General features: G+C 46.7%; 1 protein-coding gene across 3 annotated transcripts in view; it reads right to left on the minus strand.

The window, feature by feature from the left end:
- Positions 1–24,515, minus strand: part of PTPRZ1 (protein tyrosine phosphatase receptor type Z1) — a 269,276-nt gene that overhangs the window by 123,773 nt on the left and 120,988 nt on the right. For all 3 annotated transcript variants that reach the window (XM_033958764.1, XM_033958765.1, XM_033958763.1), the window contains exons 3-6: positions 6,976–7,155; positions 5,460–5,611; positions 3,767–3,862; positions 635–701 (exon numbers count right to left, since the gene is read on the minus strand). In XM_033958764.1, coding sequence (XP_033814655.1) covers positions 635–701; positions 3,767–3,862; positions 5,460–5,611; positions 6,976–7,155 — 495 coding nt within the window. The remainder of the gene's footprint in view (positions 1–634; positions 702–3,766; positions 3,863–5,459; positions 5,612–6,975; positions 7,156–24,515) is intronic.

Consider the following 24,515-nt stretch of genomic DNA (forward strand, 5'->3'; position numbering starts at 1 on the left):
TGCAAAATAAAGTAACAGTTTGGTTGAATATCTGACATCTCATTTGCCTCTTTCCATTGTATGTTTGTGCTATTTCTGAGGCAACATAGTAACACAGTAGATGACGGCAGATAAAGACCCCAATGGTCCATCCAGTCCGCCCTACCCGATTCAATTTAAATTTTTAAATTTTTTTCTTCTTAGCTATTTCTGGGCAAGAATCCAAAGCTCTACCCAATACTGTGCTTGGGTTCCAACTGCCGAAATCTCTGTTAAAACCTACTCCAGCCCATCTACACCCTCCCAGCCACTGAAGCCCTCCCCTGCCCATCCTCCCCCAAACGGCCATATACAGACACAGACCGTGCAAGTCTGCCCAGTACTGGCCTTAGTTCAAATTCAATATTATTTTCTGGTTCTAGATCCTCTGTGTTCATCCCACGCTTCTTTGAACTCAGTCACCGTTTTCCTCTCCACCACCTCTCTCGGGAGCGCATTCCAGGCATCCACCGCCCTCTCCGTAAAGTAGAATTTCCTAACATTGCTCTTACCCCCCTCTTGTACACTTTATAAACTGCCAGAAAAGCATTTATTTATACACATATAGATCAAGCTGGTGATGATGTAATGGAGACATCTGCAACCTTGGACTCACCTAAACGGGTAACTTTATTTATTGCATTCATAATTGCAATATAATTCAAATTATCTTCCACATCAATCTGTTAAAGAAAGAGAAAAATAGATTTATATTTTAAGATATGAAGGTTCATTTTATATAGATAGGAACTGAGACATCCAGGTTGGGACAGTCACATTTCCCCTGGTATTTTACAAAAGGCTCTCTCAAATGCAGTCTTTTGGAAAACACTATAATGACTTGCAAGAATGCACATTATTTATCAGCACATCCAGTAAGAGCTGCACGTGGAGAATAAAAATCCTCCTGCTCATCCCAGGTTTTTATGGGCCTGATATTCAGAGAGATTTAAGAGGGCCAGAGAAAAATGTTCCAGTTTCTATGAATCATCAGCAATGAATACCATTTCTGGTACCAAGATTTCCCCCACATCTTCCTCGGTGAAGACTGAAGCAAAGAATTAATTGAATCTCTCTGCTGTAGCCAGTGGTGTAGTAAGGGTAGGAGGTGCCTGGGGCAGTGGCGCCCCACCCTACGCCTCACACTCCGTGCCCCCGCTCCTTGCACATCCCACACTCCTTCCCGCCCATTCCACACTTGCGCTATCCATCCCGCTGCACCTCTTAATCTTCGCCAGCACGAGTGGCTTCTGCAGCATGCTCCTCGTGCCAGCGTTGGATTTCCCCTCTGACATCGCTTCCTGGCCCCATGACCCGGAAGTGATTCAGAGGGGAATCAGGCTGGCATGAGCAACAGGCAGAAGTTGCTTGCTCTAGCAAAGATAATACAGAGGTGCGGGGTGGGGGAAGGGATGGGATGGCATAAGCAGAGCAGGGTGTGGTGGGGCGGGGTGGAGAGGTACCAGCGCCCTCACCGATTTGGTGTGCGGGGAAATCCACACCCCTTGCACCCCCTTTACTATTCCACTGGCTATAGCCTTGTCTTTCTTGAGTACCCCTTTTACCCTTCTATCATCTAGCGGTCCAACTGATAATCTAAAAATGTTTTTACTAGGTGTTTTTCTCTATGACGCAACCTTCTTTTCAAGGTCTCTCTTGGCCTCCCTTATCAGCCCCTTGCATTTGACTTGCCATTCCTTATGTTGTTTCCTCCTATTTTCAGTCGGATTCTTCTTCCACTTTCTGAAGGATTTTCTTTTACCTCTAATAGCTACAGTCACCTCATTCATTACCCATGCTGGCTGCTATTTGGTCTTCCTTTCTCCTTTTTTTAATACATGGAATATTTCTGATCTGGGCTTCCAGAATGATATTTTTACTAAAGGTTAGTGCGCACTAATGGATATTGGCATGCGCTAAGTGCTGCACAGCCAATTGTATTCTTATGAGTTGTATGGCACTTACTGAATGCTAATGTCTGTTAGTGCGTTCTAGGCTTTAGTAAACATGACCCTAACCTTTCCCAAGATGAGACAAAAATAGCAATAACTCGATGATATCAAAGTCCAGAGCAGATGCAGAAGATATACCCTGGGGCTTTGGATGGTAATTGAAAGCAGTGTGAAAGAGGTAGTACATTTATGCATATTTGGGAGACATACACCAACATTCAGACATTTTGGATGCAGATTATTATTTTTTTTTTTTAAAGAAGTTTTTAGTAGAACTCAGGAGTAATACAACAAGCCAGAAAAAGCTCACAATGGTAGAAAAACAAAATGAAAATAAGAGCCAAAATGACTCCCAAGTTAACAAGATCCAACAAATACGGATAACAAACTTCCAATATTTATGCAAAAAAAATTTTTGTTTTATGCTGTAAGGAAAAGTCTCACCCACAACCCACCCTGATCCACACAAACACAGCAGTATTAGTAACAGTGCACCAAAACACAAGGCATTAATTAAGCACAAGCAATATAAGCAAGTTGCAACATAACTCAGGTATCATAAGCTAACAGAAAAGGAGCCCATATAGACTCCCATTTAGCATAAGTATTCTTACGGTGGATGCAGACTATTGAGTTCCTGCAGGTTAAAAGGGAGAATCCCACAATTCATAATTGGAGAAATAGATTTGGAATAACTATTGAGGTGGAGTCATGGGGGAGGGAAGAGGGAAGAAGGAAGAAGGACAATGGACAGAGGCACTTAGGGTGAGTGGGGGGGAGGGGTAAGAATTGATTGGAATCAGCTGCCTGAAGACACAACTGGTGGTTGTCTGCAGTGGTATAGTAAGGGGGGAGCAAGAGGAGAGCAGACCACCCTGGGCACATCTTGATGGGTGGCACCGGCACCTCTCCACTTCCCAATCCATGCTTGCGCCCTCCCTTCCTGCCCCCTCCCGTACTTCTTTAAATCATTGCCAACGTGAGCAACTTTTCTAAACTAAACCTTAAGCTTATATATCGCATATTCTATATAAATATAGAGCTCGACATGGTTTACAAAAATTAAAAGGGAAGTACAGTGGGAGCTTGTGGTAGGGGGAAGCGGAAATTTACATTTTTGAAAATAGCCAAGTTTTCTGGCCTGCTGCTCACATCAGCCTTGGTTCCCTCTGAGATCACTTCCTGGTCAAGGGGCCAGGAAGTGACATCAGAGGGAAAGCCAATGCCGGCGTGAGCAGCAGGCCAGAGAAGCTGCTCATGCTGGCAAGATTTAAAGAGACACAGGGAGGAGGAAGGGAGGAGTAGCGGAAGCAGCGGGGGTGAGGGTGGGCAGAGAGGAGGGTCCTACCCTCGCTACGCCACTGATTGTCTGTGACTGACAATGGGGAAGATGTAGGGGTACTGATAACAAGGAAGAATGGGAGGAGGTGGAATGTGGAAGGGAAGGGGATAAAGGGTATGGTTAGAGGTAGGGAAAGAACGATGTTTATGTTGATGGTATAAGTTCAAGATTGATGGTATGTTCAAGGTTGATGGTATAAGTTCTTGAATGTACATTTTTATTTGATAAATGTAAGTGTGAAGCTTTTAATTCAATAAAAATGATTGAAACAAACAAAAATTAACCTGAAAGGCTTCAAAAGGAAACCAGCTTAATCACTATTGTTCGTTTAACAATAGAGCATTTTCTGTAAATGGCATATAGGCAAAAAGAAGAAAGCATTCATGATTTAGTACAGCCGGGATTTCATTTTATGGAAGTCATGTTTCACTGGACTAACAGACAGAATAGATACCTCAAATAAAATGGATAAGGCTTTTAACTTCCCGTGTCCTTTTGCTGCATCGTTAAAACTTTCAAACAGATCTGCATCGTAGCAGAAGATCTGCATCTGGAAACAGAATAAGCAGATGTTTGTTATAGACAAAATTAATCATGAATAGAAGAAAATTTTACAGAATAGCAGGTCAAAAAGCTGCAATCGAGACTCTTCAAACCTCAACACCTGCAACCTGACATGCCTGAATAATTTGTCAGAAACTGCTGGAAAAATGCTTACTGTGAATCCTCTTTTATAGGTCATCTGAAACTGTCATCTTCACTACTGTCTATTAACCATGGGGCCCTTTTAAAGAAATGGGCTTAGCGTGTCATTTCACAAGATTTGTGGTATTGCTCTTGATACAATCACATAGCAGAGTGGTGGACAATCAGAATGTCAAAATGGGACACTAAGGGGACGCCAAAAGTTATGAGTAAGGGATAGACCCACTAAGCAAAGACGACAGGCTCAAATACAGGATTCAAAGAAATCATATATTAAAAATAACAAGGAGTCTGTCAAGATGCAGGCAGATTCCTGGCCGTTATATCTCAAGTCACGTAGAAAATGGCCGAGAAAATAATTTTGAAAATTTTATACGACCCATGTGTAGGTATCCTCTAGGATGGAGTTTTGTCTTGATGAGGGTGAAGCTGTTATTTACACAGCCATACGTTTTTTTTCAGCTGCAAATGGGTGCACCTTCAGTCTAGATGTCATTTCTGCCACTTTGCCCCCTAGTATTTTATAAAGACGGAGAGGTTTTCTCCGACTTCAGTATTACACTTCCCCCTCCCCATTCGCGGTTTCGGCAATCGCGATTTCACATATTCGCGATTTTTTGGGGAGGGGGGAAAAAAAGAAAAAAAACACCCCACAGTTTAGCCTTCCCCCCCTCCGGCGTCCCGGCCTTACCTGGTGGTCTAGCGGGCTTTCGGGGCAGGAATGATCTTCCTACACTCCTGCCCCGTGTAGATCGCCAATAGGAAATTGCTGTGGGGAGTTCCCGTCGTAGTCTCTAGAGACTACGGGAACTCACGGCAGCTATTTCCTATTGGCAATCTGCACAGGGCAGGAGCATAGGAAGATCGCTCCTGCCCCGAAAGCCCGCTAGACCACCAGGTAAGGCCGGGATGCCGGGTGGAAGGCAGGAGGGAGGCGGGGGTGGGACAGAGCCGGACCAGAAGATATTCGCGGTATTTCACCATTCGCGGTCCGGCTCTGCCCCTATCCCCTGCAAATCCGGAGGGAGAAATGTATAATGATGTTCCAGGGAACACAGGCCCTTCCGATCTCTGACAGATTTTCTATTACTTGATAGGTTAGGGTTGGGTAGGGTTTGGAGGGGGGGCGATGAGGGAATGGGTTTGGAAATGGAATATAAAAAATGTTGAACTATATTGCTGTTTTTCTTGTGTTTATTATGATGTTCAATAAAAAACTTGTAAAACACTAAAGATAAGTGAAGGGGCATTTTCGATAGAGCGTCTAAGTCCAACTTTGGACGTATCCCGCAACATCTCTGGCTGTTACTTCTAGAAGAATTTTATGAATTCAAACCAGAAAGCATGTCTGATGCATGTTAAAAAATAACATAAAAATATAAACATTAATCTATAAATTCTAAATGCTGATCAATTCAATAAGTTACAGTTAAGCTTAATACCTCTAAAGGGAACTTCCGGCCTTCTAAGCTATGTTCAGATCCATCGGATGAAGCATTGCATTTCCCCCAGTGAAATGTTATCTTGCTTGCTTTGTACACCGAGTCTAAGGCACCTCCACTTATGTAGTAGTCATCCATTAGACTAATTTCCACTGAAAAGAAAAAGCAATGCAAAATAATAGTCTGCCAGGCGACTGTGAATTTCAGCTGGTTGCACAGTGGAAGATCTTTGCATACGTTGAAAGATATCCTAACCACAGTTTCCAACAAAGGCATCGTCAACCCAGATAATTTATCTTTCAGCATACATAAAGAAATTCAAAGACGTCAGTATCCATTTGGGACCTGATCATCTAAAATCACATAAGTAAGTAATCTGTAAATGTGATCTTAAAAATCAAATTGCATGCCCAGAACTATTTTAAAAGGCAAACAGAAGGAGCAAAGATAGAACTTCTTCTGAGTGACAACAGACAATGGGCATAATACAATAGGAATGCATTTGGCCCCCCCCCCAAAAAAAAATGTAAGTTTGTTTTCAGATTTTCCAAAATTTTCTTAATTTTCCGGTGTTGTTGTTACGGGTTTATTTCACAAATTCATTTTTCAGGCACACATTGGGCTCCTTTTACTATGGTGTGCTAGCGGTTTTAGCGCGTGCACTAGACGCTAACGCCTCCATAGAGCTTGCGTTAGTATTTTCCGTGTAGCGTGGGGTTTGCACGCGCCAATCTTCAGCGCACGCTAAAAACGCGAGCGCACCTTAGTAAAAGGAGCCCATTGTCTCCCTCATTCTTCAACTATGGAAGTGCATTTTTGAAAGGGCATCCAAGTCAGAATAGAGACATCCAGCCCATAACATCCAAAATTAGGGTTACCAGGCGTCCGTGAAAACCCTGACATGTCCTCTTTTTAGAGGACTGCCGGGTTCCCGGATGGACTTTCCAAAACCCGGCAGTTTGTTCGGGTTTTGGAAATCCCTGAGCTCCGGCCGCGTCTGGAGAGCCTTCAGAAAAAGATGTGGCTTTTGGGGGCGGGGCTAGAGACGGAATAGGGTGGGGCTGGAGGCGGGATGGGGAAGATTGGAGACGGAACAGGGCTGGACTGGGGGGAGAATGGGGCAGGGCTACACGCCTGGGTTTCTCCTTCTTCAAATATGGTAACCCTATCCAAACTAGATGTCCATCTCAATGTATTTTCCAAAGGGAAATTTGTCAGGATTTCCTGTTCAAAAATACGTAAGATGTGCATCCGTGTGCTGAGGACATCCAACACCTAGGAGCCAGTTCTGTGGGTGATTGAGTACACCTAATATTGAACAAACTCCTTGCTGAAATCCTTTAGTGCTGTTTAGTAAAAAGAGCCCATAGAATTTTGAGGGCCACTAACTTCTGTTTTTCCATGTGTCCTTTCTGTTATTTTTCAACGGACTCAATTTTAATTCCTACTTATCCTCTTGGTCTGTAGGAGGCCATTCAAACATAAGAACATTTACATAGGTTTGCCCTCACAGTACCTGTTTTGCCAGTATTGTTGATGAAAGTTTTGCCCGATGATTCCTTCTGCCAGCCCTGAAAGTTAAGTTTGTTCAGATTCACGTTCACTTGGGTGAGACTCTCGTCGATGTTGATGGGGGACTGTCTGGCACCATTGCACGCTGGGTATTTCTTCCCCCAGTTCTTCTGGCTCAGAGTTCCTATAATAAGAAGAACATGCACAAGGTGAACAAATATTATACACATGCCATTGTAGAGCTTTTTCCAAATGTGAGGGATGAGTTCGAACACGTCCTCTGTTCTATGTTACGATGAAGTGAAGCTGGAGATGAAAAGGGTAATCTTCAGTGCATTGATGAGCGTAATCCCATTTGCCCAGACAGAAAACCTGCCTCCTCTTCAAGGGGGTAATTTCAGAAAGCTTTTTCCATGTCTCATTGAAAATTAAATTATTATTGCCCAAGAAACCAATTAAGGCAAATCAGAATAAATTGCTCCTCATCATGACAGGAGTAGCCATGCAGCTGATAATGAAAAATTGGAAAAGTTGGGATAACTTAAATTATAGTTTCTTTCTTTTTTTTTAATAATCTTTATTCATTTTAAAATAATTTCAATAAGTGAAGAACAATAAATAAAACATTTACACTATAGACATCACTTAAAATATTACAATATTCTTACAGACCAATAACCCTCCCACCCGAATTATTCTTTATCATTCAAGAATCTATAAATCTATCATAATTCCGTAATTCCTTCTATATTTTAAAATTATATTTTTTAAATTATAGTTTCTGGTGGGAATCCGTATGTTAGATTTAAAAGTTTGAAAACATTAATTCCATACAGAGGGAACACCAAAGCAAATTCAAGGAAATTTGGGGCCCGTTAACAAAATATTGTAAGTTATGAATTATTAATATCACATCCAGGAGGGGAGGGGAGGGTTTAATAACTATATTATTTGTTGGAATAGATTGCAGTATGTTATATTACTTGATTGTTCATCTGTTTGCACTATGTATTTGATTTAAAAATGAATAAAGAATAAAAAAAAAAGAAAGAAAGAAAATTTAAGCACATTCTTCCCACAAGGCAGTGGAGGAGAAAGGTACAGCTAAGAGCAGCTTATCTGAGGAACGGAATTCTCCGGGAGGTGTATAGTTTCAAGTTTATTAAAATTTTGATTTACACACAATATCAAATATTTTCAATGCGTATTACAAAAATTAAAATTGGGGGAAATAAATAAATTATTTAAACAATAGACATAAAGACATATCCATAGACAGTAAAGAATACATAAGGATTACTGGGATAAAATTACATTTGTTTAAATAAAAAAAAAAAAAAAAAAAACAATTTAGGGAGGAACAACATCAGGAAAGGTATAGATAGGGGAAGAAAGGGAAAAAAAAGATTATCTAATTTACGAATCAAATGCATCTTTATAAAGGTAACTTTTTAAGTTCTTTTTAAATTTTTCTAGAGAGGTTTTCAGCGCGTAGAAAAAGCACAGTTACTTACCGTAACAGGTGTTATCCAGGGACAGCAGGCATATATTCTCACATGTGGGTGACGTCATCTACGGAGCCCCAGCGCGGACAGCTTTTCAAGCAAACTTGCTAGAAGTTTCAAGTTTGCACACTGCACCACGCATGTGCATGCCTTCTTGCCCACTAGAGGGCGCATCCCACCTCGTGGTCCTCAGTTCCATAACTAGCAAAGAAGCCATCCCCGGGGAGGCGGGCGGGTTGTGAGAATATATGCCTGCTGTCCCTGGATAACACCTGTTACGGTAAGTAACTGTGCTTTATCCCAGGACAAGCAGGCATGATATTCTCACATGTGGGTGACCTCCAAGCCAACCAAAAAAGGGCAGGTGGGAGGATGGCAATTCAGGAAAACAGATTACGCAACACCAACTGGCCAAACCGGCCGTCACTCCTGGATAAAGTGTCCAGACAGTAATGAGAGGTGAACATATGCACCGAAGACCAAGTGGCAGCTTTACATATTTCCTCCATAGGAGTGGATCGGAGGAAAGCCACCGAAGCTGCCATCGCTCGGACCTTATGCCCCGTGACTCGACCCGGGGGCGGAAGTCCAGCCTGAGAATAGCAAAAAGAAATGCAAGCAGCTAACCAGTTAGACAGAGTGCGCTTGGAAACAGGATGTCCTAATCGATTAGGATCGAAGGACAAAAACAATTGAGGAACCTTCCGATGAGACCTGGTGCGTTGAAGATAATATGCCAACGCCCTCTTACAGTCAAGCATGTGAAGCGCCGTCTCGCCAGGATGGGAGTGGGGCTTTGGAAAGAACACAGGAAGGACAATGGACTGATTGAGGTGGAAATCAGAAACAACTTTAGGTAAAAACTTAGGATGGGTGCGGAGAACCACCTTGTCATGATGAAAGACAGTGAAACCAAGGCTTGCAACTCCCCAATCCGCCTAGCGGAGGTGAGGGCAATCAAAAACATCACCTTCCAAGTCAGAAATTTCAAGAGAGACTTGTTGAGTGGCTCAAAAGGGGGTTTCATCAGTTGAGCTAAAACCACATTCAAATCCCACACGACTGAAGGAGGCTTAAGAGGGGGACAAACCCTGAGTAACCCTTTCATGAAGCGTGTCACCAAAGGATGGAGCGACAGGGGACGCCCATCCAGATGTTGATGGAAAGCAGAAATAGCACTAAGATGAACCCGCACCGAAATGGTTTTCAGGCCAGAGTGCGACAGATGAAATAAATAGTCCAAGACCGAGGACACCGGAACCGACACCGGATCCAGGTGAAAAGACGAACACCAGGTGGAAAACCTGGTCCATTTCTGCGAATAACAAAGCCTCGTCGAGAGCTTGCGTGAGGCTTCCAACACCTCCCTCACCGATTGAGACAGATCAGGCGAAATTAGGGAGCAAGAAACCAAGCTGTCAGGTGTAATGACTGAAGATTGGGATGTAACATGGATCCTTGACTCTGAGACAGCAGAGAAGGAAACACAGGCAGAAGAAGAGGCTCCCTGGCACTGAGCTGAAGCAGCAGGGAGAACCAGTGCTGACGCGGCCACCGAGGAGCAATGAGAATCATCGTGGCAGCGGACGATTTGAGATGTACTAACGTTCGCATGATCAGGGGAAAGGGAGGGAACGCATACAGGAACCTCCCTTCCCAATCGAGAAGAAAGGCATCGGCCTCCAGACGGTCCCGGGAGTACATCCGAGAACAATACAGGGGCAGTTTGCGGGTCTCCGGAGAGGCAAACAGATCCACCTGCGGCGTTCCCCAGCGAGCAAAAATCTCGCGCAGAACTCCGGAGTGTAGAGTCCACTCGTGCGGTTGCAGAAGTCGACTGAGTTTGTCCGCCAGACAGTTCAGTTCTCCCTGGATGTAGACCGCCCGAAGGAAGATGTTCCGGGAGACCGCCCACTCCCAAAGGCGAAGAGCCTCCGAGCAGAGGGGTCAAGAACCCGTGCCACCCTGCTTGTTCACATAGTACATCGCCACTTGATTGTCCGTGCGGACGAGGACAACCTGATTCTGCAATATGTGAACGAATGCTCGAAGTGCTAGAAAGATGGCCCGAAGTTCTAGCACGTTGATGTGACACCGACGGTCCTCGGCAGACCACAGGCCCTGCGTGCGAAGACCGTCGAGGTGGGCTCCCCACGCGTACTCCGAGGAGTCTGTGGTCAGAACCTTGCGAAAAGGAGGGGTGAGAAACAGCAAACCCTTGGACAGATTTGAAGAGTCTGTCCACCAACACAGCGATTTCCGCAAACGCGGAGTCACCGCAACGAGGCGAGACGCTGGATCGTACTCTTGACGCCACTGGGAAGCGAGGGTCCACTGAGGAATCCTCAAGTGCAGTCTTGCAAACGGAGTGACGTGGACCGTCGAAGCCATATGACCGAGCAGCATCATCATGCGCTGGGCCGACACCACCGACAGTTGAGAGACCTGACGGCCCATCCGCACCAAGGCTTCCAACCGCTGGGGCGGGAGATAGGAGCGCAGGTGCACCGTGTCCAGCACCGCGCCTATAAATTGAAGAGACTGAGCCGGGCACAACTGTGATTTTGGAAAGTTTATCTCGAACCCGAGGCTCTGCAGGAAGGCAATAGACTGTCGGGTCGCTGAGATAACCCCCTCCCTGGTCGGGGCTTTGATGAGCCAATCGTCCAGGTAAGGGAACACATGAAGCCCACGAGACCTCAGGGCTGACGCAACCACCACCATGCACTTCGTGAAGACTCGTGGGGACGCGGCCAGGCCGAAGGGCAGGACCCTGTACTGGAGGTGCAGGTCCCCCACCTGGAATCGTAAAAATCTTCGGAAGGCGGGATACACCGGAACATGGGTGTATGCTTCCTTCAAGTCGAGGGAGCACATCCAGTCCCCTTCCTCCAAGAGAGGATATAAAACCGGGAGAGATAGCATTCGAAACTTCTCCCGGACCAGGAATTTGTTGAGCTTCCTGAGGTCCAGTATGGGGCGCAGGTCCCCGGTCTTTTTTGGGACCAAAAAGTAACGGGAGTAAAACCCCGTACCCCGCTGGTCCTTGGGGACCGGTTCGACCGCCCGAAGCACCAAAAGGGCCCTGGCCTCGGCCAGAAGGGTCGGCAGCTGCGATCGGTTGCAAGAGGCTAGATTCGGGGGATTGTCCGGTGGCGAGGACACAAAGTTGAGCGAGTAGCCCTCGGAGACGGTCCGGAGCACCCAAGCGTCTGAGGTTATCTCGGTCCATGCCATCCGGAAGAACCGAAGACGCCCCCCGATGGGAAGGGGTTCCTGAGATTTCGCGGAGGGGAACCCGCCCCGTCCGCCCAGCCCGTCAAAAGGAAGGCGCGGGTTTAGAAGGACCCTGCGCCGGGGCTTGGGTTTGTCCCCCTCTGCCTCGCTGAGATGGACGCCTCGGAGGTGGCCTCCAAAAAGCCGGAGTCGATTTCTGAGGATATCGACGCGGCGGAGGACGGAAAGGTTTCTGCGGTGGGGGTCTAGGTTTGGGGCGGACCAGGGATGCTAACGAGCGCTCCTGCTCCGACAAGCGCTTGGTCGCCGCATCTAAGGACTCGTCAAATAACTCGGACCCCACACAAGGCAAGTCTGCAAGACGTTCCTGCAGGTTTGGGTCCATATCGAGGGTGCGAAGCCAGGCCAGGCGGCGCATGGCCACTGCGAAGGCCGACACCCTCGAAACCAGCTCAAATGCGTCGTACACCGCATGAAATAGGTACAACCGCAATTGAGACAGGTTGGACATAAATTTATCAAATCCTGCTCTTAGGGGGTCCGGTAAGGAGTCTCGGTATTGAGGAAGGTCCTTCACCATGCCACGCAAATAGGAGGAAAAGGTGAAGGCATAATTTAGAACCCTGGTGGCCATCAGGGAATTTGAATAGAGGCGACGGCCAAACTTATCCAGGGTCCGCCCCTCCCTGCCGGGTGGAACCGCCGCGGAAACCCGTGAGGGCTGTGATTTCTTTAGGGCAGACTCCACCAGAAGAGACTGGTGGGAGAGCTGCGCCTTTTCGAACCCTTTAGGGGGCACCGTCCTATACTTGGCTTCCATTTTAGAAGGCACCGACGTGACTGTAAGAGGGTTCGACAAATTCTTCAACCAGGTCTGCAGAAGGACTCTGTTGAGGGGGAGCCTAGGCACCTCTCTAGGAGGAGTGGGAAGGTCCTGCTCCTCCAAAAATTCTTTGGAATATTGCGAACCGACCATAAGGTCTAACCCCAGGGCTCGGGCCATGTCCTGAACAAAAGTTGTAAATGAGGACGGTCTGGCCGGGGGAGACGGGGTTCTCGACCTCCCCACCGAGGAGAGGGGAGAGGCCTCATGGGAATAATGAGGATCCCTGACCGACCCCGAGTCCCAGGATCCTCTCTCCAAGGCTCTCGAGGGGGAAGGAGAAGTTTTCCGCCTCGCAGAACCCTTGGGTGAGGACCCCGGGGTCCGGGGGACACTCTCCCACTTCCTCGGCGAGGCGGCACGGGAAGACTTCCCATGAGGTGATCGGAGGAGCCTCGGATTGTCGAGGCGCAACTCCGACACCTGAAGCGCCTCGCCCCCGAGCGGCGAGGAACGACCGTGCCTCCGAGGCGAGCCGCGCGGGCGCTTCGGCTTCCTCGATCGGCGCCCCGTCCGAGGTCGCGTCGAGGGCGAGGCGTCCCGGGAAGACCCCGAGGAAGAGGAGGAAATACGGCGCACTCTGCGCAACTTTTCCTTGGGCCGCACACTCCGCTCAGGCGGCCCCCCCAAGGTCGAGGTCGAGGGCAGGGTCGGGGCTGAGGTTAAGGGGGCCACAATACCCGAGACCGAGGCCACCGAGGCCGGGGCTCCCGAGGTCGAGGGCGCCGAGGCCGGGGCCTCCGAGGGCGAGGGCGCCCCGGCCGAGGCCTGCGAGGTCGAGGCCGCCGGAACCGCAGCTCGCTGCAACACTTCCAAGGCCCCCGACAGCTCCGATGAAATCAGGGCTCGAAGGAGGTCCTGAAAGGTCGGGATCCCCACGAAGGTTGGGAGTTCCGGGTCCGGAGCACACTCCCTGGAGGGCGACCTCGGTCTCGAGTATTCCCTCGGGGTGTGCGAAGTCGAGGTCCGAGGCGGGGCCGGGGTCGACCCACCCGCCTTAGCCGGAGTAGAGGATGGCTTCTTTGCTGAAGGGGATGGAACAGAGGACTTACCCGAAGCCGGCTTTCCCGAGGACGCCTTCGAAGCCGAGGGCCGAGGCGAAGCCGAGGCCCCCGAGGACGCCGAGGCCGAGGTCAAGGCCGGGGCCGAGGCCGAGGCCTTAGGCGGCGCGTCCACTGCAAACAATTCCGCCATTCTGGCCTTACGGCGACGGAGGGCTCTGTTTTGAAAAGTAGCGCAGCGATCACACGAAGCTGTCGGATGATCGGGCCCAAGACAAACAATGCACCACCGGTGAGGGTCAGTGATGGAAAGCAACCTCTCACACCGGCTGCACTTTTTGAATCCCGTAACAGGACGGGACATCAACGAAAAAGAAGGCCGGGAACGACCGACGTCCCGCGGCCACGGCTGCCGGGAGCCCCCGGAGCCTAACGAAAAGTAAAATATTTTTTTTTTTTTTTTTTTTTAAACGAAAGAAACAAAAGAAAGGAGCACCGCGAATCGATCAAAAGACAAAAAAACAACGAAACGCGGCAGCTAGAAAGGCAATACAACTGGAGCTCAAATCCACAGGGCTTTCTGGCTCCGCGGAAAAAATTGAACTGAGGACCACGAGGTTGGATGCGCCCTCTAGTGGGCAAGAAGGCATGCACATGCGTGGTGCAGTGTGCAAACTTGAAACTTCTAGCAAGTTTGCTTGAAAAGCTGTCCGCGCTGGGGCTCCGTAGATGACGTCACCCACATGTGAGAATATCATGCCTGCTTGTCCTGGGATAAATAGGAAGTTTGTATAAGGAGAGAGGAGAGATACTGAGGGCACTATTTTAGATAAACTTGTCTGCTGCCTCTCCAGCTTCAGATGGACAGAGATCTATGTGGGCTTCACTGCTGTACCCCGAGAGAATGGACTACTACTAGCTACAATAAGATCCCCTTCATTAATCTCCCCTAAAGGCAAAGTTGAACTGAAGCTCTGATTGTGTTTTTTGTCTGCTGAAGTCAAGCTGTTTTATTTGCTGCCGTAAAAGACCGTATAAAACAAACCTGCTGTCTGAACCACTTACTAGCCTACTCCACTTATCTTTTTCTCTTCTTTGGCTGATTTTATTGCTGGCTCCCACTTACCCTTTGCATTAATCCTCTGGACTCACTTCCTTCCAGCTGCAGAGCACTCATAATATTCCTCACCAGTGATAGCAATTTAAAGCACAAGTATAAGGCTAATTAACTCTTAAAGCAGGTCCATTATTGACTGCCAAGTGGAAAATAGCTGAAAAGTATACTACTGCTACTATTTTTCATTTCTGTAGTGCTGAAAAACATACACAGCACTATACATTTAACATTCAATAGACTGTCCAAGCTCAGAAGAGCTTACAATCTAATTTGGACAGACAGGACATCTGAGGGTTGGGGAGTTTCTGGCAGAAGGAATGATACAATGGGTATAAGTATCTGAAAGTGAATTGAAAGGAGCTTCAGAAAAGTGGGCTTTTACTTGGATTTGAAGACTGGCAGCCTGTTCCAGGCATACAATAAAGAAGGGACGGAGTCTGGAGGTGGAGGAGAAGGATACAGATAAGAGGGACTTACCTGGGGGGGGAGCATAGGAGGAGATAAGTGAGGAGAGATATTGAGGGGCTACAGAGTGCGTGCACTTGTAACTCAGTAAGAGGAGTATGAACTCTATTTGAAAATGGATGGGGAGCCAATGAAGTGACTTGAGGACAGGGGTAATGTGAGCGTGGCGGCTCTCACGGAATACGAGTCGTGCAGCAGCACTTTGAACAGATTGAAGGGGTGAGAGATGGATGAGCAGGAGACCTGAGAGAAGTACGTTGCAGTAGTCTATGCCTGAGGTGATGAGAGCATGGATGAGTGTTTTGGTAGTATGCTCGGAGGGGAGAAGTCACATTTTGGTAATATTATAGAGGAGGAAGCAACAGGTTTTAGTGGTTTGCTGGATATAAGCGGACAAGATGAGAGGGGAGTCAAAGATCACTTCGAGGTTGCGAGCTGATGAGACAGGGAGGAGGAGAGTGTTATCTACAGAAACAGAGAATGGCTGGAGGGGAAGGTGAGGTTAGGCGGAAAGATAAGGAGTTCGGTTTAAGCCATATTCAGTTTTAGATGGCGTTGAGACATCCTAGCGGCAATGTCGGACAGGCAAGCTGAGATTCTGGCCTGAGTTCCTGTAGAGATATCTGGTGTGGAGAGGTAGATCTGGGAGTCATCAGCATAGAGGTGATATTGAAAACCACCTAGAGAGCGGGTATAAATGGATAAGAGGAGAGGGCCCAGGACAGAGCCTTGGCACACCGATAGACAGTGGGATAGTAGTGACCCTGATGTCATAAAAATCAGAGTAAAAATGCATACTAAATTTAAGCATGAACTTGTTTTCTCATGCTTTAAAGAAAACTTGTTTACATGTGATGTGGAAGGGGCATTTTCAATACGTTGTCTAAATCTGATTTGGGATGGAATCGTCCAACAATCCAGAAAAGAAAAAGGCCATTTTCAAACTAGGAAAATGTTCAACTTTTTGTTTTAAAAATGACCATTTCCTAGATGTGTTTGTCCTCAATGTGTCTATCTTTTTGAACCATTTTTGGAAAAAAAAAAAAAAAATACCCATCCAAATGAAAAACACAAAAATCAGTCATTGGCATGTAGAAGGGGCCAGCATTCTTTACAGACTGTGCTCACAGACCTCCCAGTAGAGCAGTAGGGCATCCTAGGGGCAACGCAGTGAACTTCACACAAAAGGTCCCAGGCATAAATCTCACCAAACCTCCTTATGTTGTATCGTGAGCCCTCTAAAACTCATCCAAAATCTACTGTACTCAACTGTATACCACCCCAATAACTCTTATGCCTTTTCATAGAGAAGGTTTGGGGTGGGTTTTGGAGGGTTCACACTTTCCATTACATGTGTATTATTAGTTAGAGTGGGATATGGGTCTGGGATCCTTCTCTGCAGTCCACTGCACTGACCACTAGGTTACTCCAGAGACCTGCTTGCTGCTCTATTAGGACTGGCTATACATTTGAAGCTAACATACAGGCTGAAATATACTGTTTTATTCACACCTTTGGGGTGGGGGGTGGGAGAGGCCATACTTTCATGCTTCCAGTGGTCATCTGATCAGTTTGGTCACCTTTTTAGCACTTATTTGTTATACCGTACTGTTTCTTATAGCCTGCAGTAGTGCTGTCCGATTCATGATTCGAATCGGTTCACTGATTCACTTCGGGTGAATCGATTCGAATCGATTAAAAAAAAAAATCGGCTTCCCGATTTGGCTGACCCTCCCCCCTGGCTTCCTAAAGCAGGAGTGGCAGCGCTGCTCTTGCTGGCCGGCCGCTGCTGCACCTGCTTTAGAGGGCGAGGGGGGAGGATCAGTCGGGAAGTGCTGCTGTCGGCTCCCCCCCTCGGCATCCAGTTTCCCCTCCCCCCCAGCATCCGGCTTCCACCCCCCTGGCCTCCCGCTTCCTCCCCTGGCCTCCCCCCACTGTTTCCTTCGAGGAACTGCCTGCAAACAAGATCACGGTGCTAGCGATCTTTGTACTTCTTCGGAGCTGTTTCCTCTGCCGCGGTCCCGCCCCTCCTCTGACGTCCACCCTAAGTTATTAATGACAAGCTGGCAAGAAGATATAGTCTTACTTCCTATAGGCTCCAGCTTTGCTGCTAGCCATTGCCGCCCAATAATAGCTCCAAGCTATTAGGAAGGATGGGCTTTAGAAACCTTTAGAAGAGGGTGTGGTGCCGTGGTTAGAGCTACAGCCTCGGCTCCCTGAGGTTGTGGGTTCAAATCCCGCACTGCTCCTTCTAGCAAGTCACTTAATTCCCATTGCCCCAGGTACATTAGATAGAGTGGGAGCCCACTGGGGTAGTTAGGGAAAAATGCTTGAGTACCTGAATAATTTGTAATCCGCATAGAATTGTAGGATATGCAGAATATAAATTATTTAAAGTAAAGATCCTGAATGAAGGAGGGGAGATTTTTGGGTTGTGGGGAAATGCATTTCATTTCATATTTTAACACAGTGGTTTTCAACCCAGTCCACAGGGCATATCCAGCCAGTTCAGTTTTCAAACAATCTACAATGAATATGTATGAGATAGATCTGCATACAAACATAGAAACATAGAAGATGACGGCAGAAAAGGGCTACAGCCCATCAAGTCTGCCCACTCTGCTTACCCACCCCCTGTCTATGCCCTAATGACCCAATTTCCTTATCTTGACCCTCGTAGGGATCCCACATGGGTATCCCATTTATTCTTAAAGTCTGGCACGCTGTCTGCCTCGGTCACCTGCACTGGAAGCTTGTTCCAATGATCAACACTCTCTCCTCCTCTCCCTATTGGCTAAGGCTCTTAACATTTGCATCTCCTCTTCCTATAGGCTAAGGCTCTTTACACCTGCATTGTGATGTCATAGAACTTTCTGATTATAGAAACATAGAAACATGATGGCAGATAAAGGCCAAATGACCCATCATAGAAACATAGAAACATAGAAGATGACGGCAGAAAAGGGCTACAGACCATCAAGTCTGCCCACTCTGCTTACCCACCCCCTGTCTATGCCCTAATGACCCAATTTCCTTATCTTGACCCTCGTAGGGATCCCACATGGGTATCCCATTTATTCTTAAAGTCTGGCACGCTGTCTGCCTCGATCACCTGCACTGGAAGCTTGTTCCAATGATCAACCACTCTCTCTGTGAAGAAATACTTTCTGGTGTCGCCATGAAATTTTCCACCCCTGAGTTTGGCAGTGCATGGATATCCTGAAAACCTGACTGGGTAAGTTAAATTCAGGTGCACTAGGTATTTTTCTGTTTCTGGAGGGCTCACTTTGTATCCGAGGCAATTGAGGGTGACGTGGCTTGCCCAATATCACCAGCAAAGCTAGTTAGATTTGATCCTGGCTCCCCTGGTTCTCAGCCCCATTGCTCTAACCACTAGGCACCCTGCTCCAGGTTAAAAATGTCCCCCTCTTAAGTCCCCCTTCTTCTTCTCCCTCATCTTTCTCTCCTCAGACAGTCACAGGTAATTGGATAAAGAGCCTTACACAACTCCCTGTTAGCAGATTAAAGGAATGAGTTGATCACCCTTGCTGAAATAAATTCTGTATGAATAATAAAACTCCAGTGGCTGAACCATGGTGAAAATCCATATCCAGCTGTCTTCAAACAACTAAATTAGAAGCCTGAGTGCAGTGACAATTAGAAAATCACTCACTTCTGGCAGGAAATTGATATAGTAATTGCAAAATGTATTCAGCTATCGAGTAACCAAATGAAATTGTACACTGCTAAATGCAGTCTATTAAGAGGGATCACCTTGTAAATGACTTGAGAAAATTTTATAGTAGCTAGAATTATTTCTTAGGCCTGACGGAATCTACATTGGCCGCAGAATTATGGATTTTGAAAGGAGGCCAAAATTTACAGGCATCGGGGAAGATTACAAGTTTTCAAAGCAGTCCAGTGTTTGCAAGAAACCGCTCCGGCTATAAAGGGCATGAAAAATTAAACACCCAAAATCTAGGCACTAAATTCGGATTCTACAAGTGGCACTGTTGGAAAGGCGCCAGTAGGCGCTCTACTAGTGCCCAAGTTAATTGATTTAATTGGCTATTAATGGGGTGGCAATTGACTGCTCTGTTAAAAAAAACAATTGAAATCAAATTAGACGGAAAAAAGCATGCGCAATGAGGCGCCTACAGACCACAACGCCAGAACTGTGTCTATGCATCTACCTAACGGTGCTGAAATTCAAAAAGAGGCATGGCTATGGGCGGGGTTGGTCTTTGGCACCGCTAAGTGTGATTCTACGTTGAAGGTAGGCCTTTGAAACCCTGGCCTACATTTCCAGCGCCTACCTTCGACTCAGGCTGCGATTCTGAAAATGGCGCTATAATCTGAGTGAGTTTTTTTTTTTAAGATGCCTGCCGATTACAGCATGACTTTCAGAATCCGGGCCTAAGCTAATATTTTAAACAGCAAATCTATGTGCCTTATCCATTATAGAATACTAGCGTAACTTAGAAATAAGCCATGCTAAATGTAGGCTCCGCCTACACTTAACGCCTGCTCTATGGCAGATGCAAATGGGAGTTCTTGAATGCAGCGGTTAGCACGCCCACGTCTAGGGTTACCAGACATCCAAATTTACCCAGACATGTCCTCTTTTCAGAGGACTGTCCGGTCGGCTTTTCAAAACCCGGCACTTTCCTGGTAAGATCGAGGCCGAGTCTGGAGCGCATCTGCGCAGGCGACGCGGTGATGTCACACGCATGCATGCAACGTCATCACGTCGCTTCTGTGCATGGGGTTGCACAGGATTTGCATGGGGTTGGGGGCGGTATGGGACAGGGTGGAAGAGGGCGGACCCGGGGGCAGAAGAAGGCGGGCCTAAGGGCGAAATGGGGCGGGGCCACACGTCCTCTTTTACCAGATGCAAAATCTGGTTACCCCGCCCATGCCCTTCCTATGTAAATACCCCATTTACAGTTATGCGCTAGTGCACTTAGGTAACCAGTTATAGAATAGCACCTCGGAACGTACCTGCCGTTCCACCCCTGTTTTGGCACTTAAAGTCCATTAATTTCCATTGGAGCAACTAATTTTTGAAGGCCTGCACAGAATTAGGGGAATGAGACATCGCAAGTGGGAAATGAAGGATGTGGCAATTGTGTTGCCTGCTCTGTCTGAGCTTATGGTGGAATGCTCTTTATGCTACGTATAGAAGGTACGATTTTTGTTAGAGAAGGGGGCATGGGGATGACGGCAGGGGAAGTAAGTCTGCATAGATGCCAGCTTTGTCGGTATTTGCACATACCCAGTATTGAGAAAACACCTTCACAATGTCCAAAAAGTGTATAGTTTATTTTCCAATATTCATGCTAGATTTTTTTTTATTTTGGGGGGGAACTTTATTTAGTTTTTAATGCCAACAAAAAGTGCAATACAATTTATGTACAAATAATGATAATCAACCAAGTACTTATAATCAATCAGTATCTCAAAGGAACACGACGAAAGAAACTATATGACAGCCTTTTAGCGACACAGGCAGCAAAGATCGATACTACCATCACCAATCTACTGACCAAATCAATAGACATTAAAGCATTCCGAAAAGAAATCAAAACTCATCTCTTCAAAAAACACTTCCCATCATCATAACCTCACAAAAGAATTAGAAAATACTCTCATGACTACCCAAACACCACCACCAGCAACACCCGAATCCGGACAGTATTATCTCTACTCGTCTAAACAACAGAATCCGGACAATATTATCTCTATTCGCCTAAACAACCTATCATTATCTACTATATACTACCAATTTATCCTGGAAAAGTCCAGAACAACAATTGTAACTTAACGCATTCTTGATTATATGTACTGCAATGCTACTGGAAATGTCCAGTCTTCTAACTTGTAATCCGCTTAGAACCGCAAGGCACAAGCGGAATAGAAATCACTAATGTAATGTAATGTAATGTAATGTAAAAAATCCCTCCCCCATCCATCATTACCATCAGGAATAATATCAATTTAATTTCATGTCAACAAGGGATAAATGATATGCTCTTTTTTCCTACAAATTTCTCTCTACCAGCAGCTTACAAATACTGTTTGGGCTGTTTACCTTCTACTTTTTCCAGACTGCTCTTCAGTTTCTTTCTACACTCTCTTCTATGCTGTAGACTAGTGCTGTCTGATTCAGGGGAAAAAAATTTCGATTCGATTCAGCCTATTGACTTGGTTTTTCGATTCAATTTTCCTGTCGAATTGGGTGTTTTTTTTAAAACATTCTGGTGGGTTTATTTTATAGCCTCTTCACCCCCTTTACCTTCTCCTAACAACACTGGCGCTGTGGTTTAAATAAAATAAACAAACAAAAAAGACTTTTCCTCTCTGTTAAATCCTAGCTCACATTTGCGGTATAACACCAGCTCTGGCAGGATACACGTTTCAAATCTGACATATTGTTATCACAAAAACAGAATATAAAATTAGTTTTTCTACCTTTTGTTGTTTGATCATTATTCAAATCTGGTTGTCTTTTGATAACTTGCTTACCAGGGTCTCCTTCTTTCTTGTTTCTCTGTGCTAACCATCCATCTGCCATCTCAGTCCTCCCCTTCCATTTCCCTTCCCTGGAGGTCTGGCATCTTTCTTTTTTTTTCATCTCCATCCACAGATCCACCTTTTCTTAACTACCCTTTCATCCAGCATCTCTCCCTCCTTCCCCACCACCCCAGGGTCCACCATCTCTCCCTTTCTTTTCCCAACTACCCTCCTATCCAGTATCTCTAACCCCCCTGCACACCATCCCTTGTGTACAACTTCTCTCCCTTTCTGTTCCTTCCCTCCCTAAATCCCATTGTCCATCATCTCTCTCCCTCTCCTCTATTTTTAGACCCATTATTTCTTCCCCCCCAAAGTCCGGCATATGCACGTCTCTTTGAAACTCCCTTCCCTCCCTCCCTCCGTGTACTTCTACACCAGGGCCCCCCCCCTCCCCTGAAGGTCTGTTCCCCTCCCCCCCGAAGGCCTGCACCCCAACCCTGAAGGCCTGTCCCTCCTTGAAGACCTGTCCCCCCCATTAAAGGCTTGTCCCCCCCCCCTTGAAGGCTTGTCCCTTCTGAAGGCCTATGCCACCATCCCTGGCCTGGCCCCCCCTTGAAGACTTGTCCCTCCTGAAGGCCTGCCTGTCCCCCCTGAAGGCCTATGCCACCATCCCTGGCCTGTCCCCCCTTTGAAAGCCTGTCTCCCCCTTAAAGGCCTGTCCCCCCCTTAAAGGCTTGTCCCCCCTGAAGGCCTGCCTGTCCCCCCTGAAGGCCTATGCCACCATCCCTGGCCTTTCCCCCCTATGAAGGCCTGTCACCCCCTTAAAGGCCTGTCCCCCCTTTGAAGGCCTGCACCCCCCCTTGAAGGCCTGGACCCTCCCAAGGCCTGTACCCTAAAGGCCTGTCCCACCCCGAAGGACTATGCACCTTCCCCCCCCCCCCCCGAGAAGGCTTCCGTGTTCCCCCTGGCCTCCCTGCACCATTTACCTTATAAGTGAAACCTGCAGAGCAGATCACGGTTATAGTGTCTTTGCAAACTGCTTTGAGCTGTTTCCTCTGCTGCGGTCCCGCCCCTCCTCTGACATCAGAGGCAGGATCGCAGCGGAGGAAACAGCCTCGAAGCAGTTTGCAAAGACGCTAGTACTGCGATCTGCTCTGCAGGCTTCACCTATATGGTAAACGGTGCAGGGAGGCCAGGGGTGAAGCTGTACGCCAGGATCGGACGCCGGGGTGGAACTGGACACCAGGGGGGGGAAAGCTGACAGCAGCACTTCCCGACTGACCTTCCTTTCTCGCCCTCTAAAGCAGGTGCGGCAGCGGCTGACCAGCAAGAGCAGCGCTGCCGCTCCTGCTTTAGGGGGTGAAGGGGGAGGGTCCAAATCGGGAAGCCGATTTTTTGGTGTTTTAAATCGATTTGAATCGATTCACCCGAAGTGAATCGGTGAACCGATTCGAATGGTGAATCGGGCAGCACTACCGTAGACTAGTGGTCTCAAACTTGCGGCCCGCCAGGTCCTATTTTGAGGCCCTCGGCATGTTTATCATAATCACAAAAGTAAAATAAAAGTTTCTTGATCATATGTCTCTTTAGCTATAAATTACGATATTATTATTTAGACTTAGCCAAAAGGAAAGATTTATAAACTATAAAGAGTTTTACCTCATGCTAAATTGTCATTTCTTTAATAAGACATTAACTATTTTTTCCTGAGGCCTTCCAAGTACCTACAAATCCAAAATGCGGCCCTGCAAAGGGTTTGTATTTGAGACCACTGGTGTAGACTCTTTTAAGGGAGGTGGGGTGGGGGAGGGGAGAGGACTCCAGCTTACCTTTTTCCTCATTTTGTGTTGCATAGACAATCAAAAGAAACTAGAAACTTCTACTTATTTGCATATCCAAAAATTAATGGGTGTAGATATAAGACCACCATAGACAGGACCCTAGCGTTTCAAGCTGGTAGGCAACAATCTTGGTTAGGTAAATGTATTCAGGAAGCTATGTTATCCTATTGCAGGTTTCGGAAATTAATTAAGACCACTTTATTCGATAAGTTTATTACTTAGTGACTTTTATTATTAAAATTCTATTTTACAAATATTTGTATTTTTTACTGTATTATTGTATTTCACTGATTGTCCAGCTCTCTTTAGTGTAAACCGCCTAGAACTTTTGGTTAGGGCGGTATAAAAGAATAACGTTATTATCATTATTATCTTATACAGGAACTTAGCAAGGAAAATGAATAATTACTAGATGACGAGTATGAGACTGCTAGGCTGACTGGATGGACTGTACAGATCTTTTTATCTGCCGTCATTTACTATGTTACTATGTACTGAAGCATTCTGCATCTTCATGTTACACTTCAACAAATGGCACTCTGTTGCCGTAAATAGCCCAACGGTGAGAACGGAATGTAAGAACCAATATTTTCAAGTAAAATATGTATCAGGGTGACTAAAGAACATAAGAAGTTGCCTCCGCTGAGGCAGACCAGAGGTCCATCTCGCCCAGCGGTCCGCTCCCGCGGCGGCCCATCAGGCCCATTGCCTGAGCAGTGGTCCCAGACTATCCCTATGACCTACCTCTACTCCTATCTGTACCCCTCAATTCCTTTATCCTCTAGGAACCTATCCAAACCTTCTTTGAAGCCTTGTAACGTGCTCCGGCCTATCACAGCCTCCGGAAGCGCGTTCCATGTATCCACCACCCTCTGGGTGAAAAAGAACTTTCTGGCATTTGTTTTAAACCTGTCCCCTTTTAATTTCTCCGAGTGCCCCCTTGTACTTGTGGTTCCCCATAATCTGAAAAATCTGTCCC

Source organism: Geotrypetes seraphini, chromosome 9, assembly GCF_902459505.1.
Source record: "Geotrypetes seraphini chromosome 9, aGeoSer1.1, whole genome shotgun sequence".
Taxonomy (NCBI): Eukaryota; Metazoa; Chordata; class Amphibia; order Gymnophiona; family Dermophiidae; genus Geotrypetes; species Geotrypetes seraphini.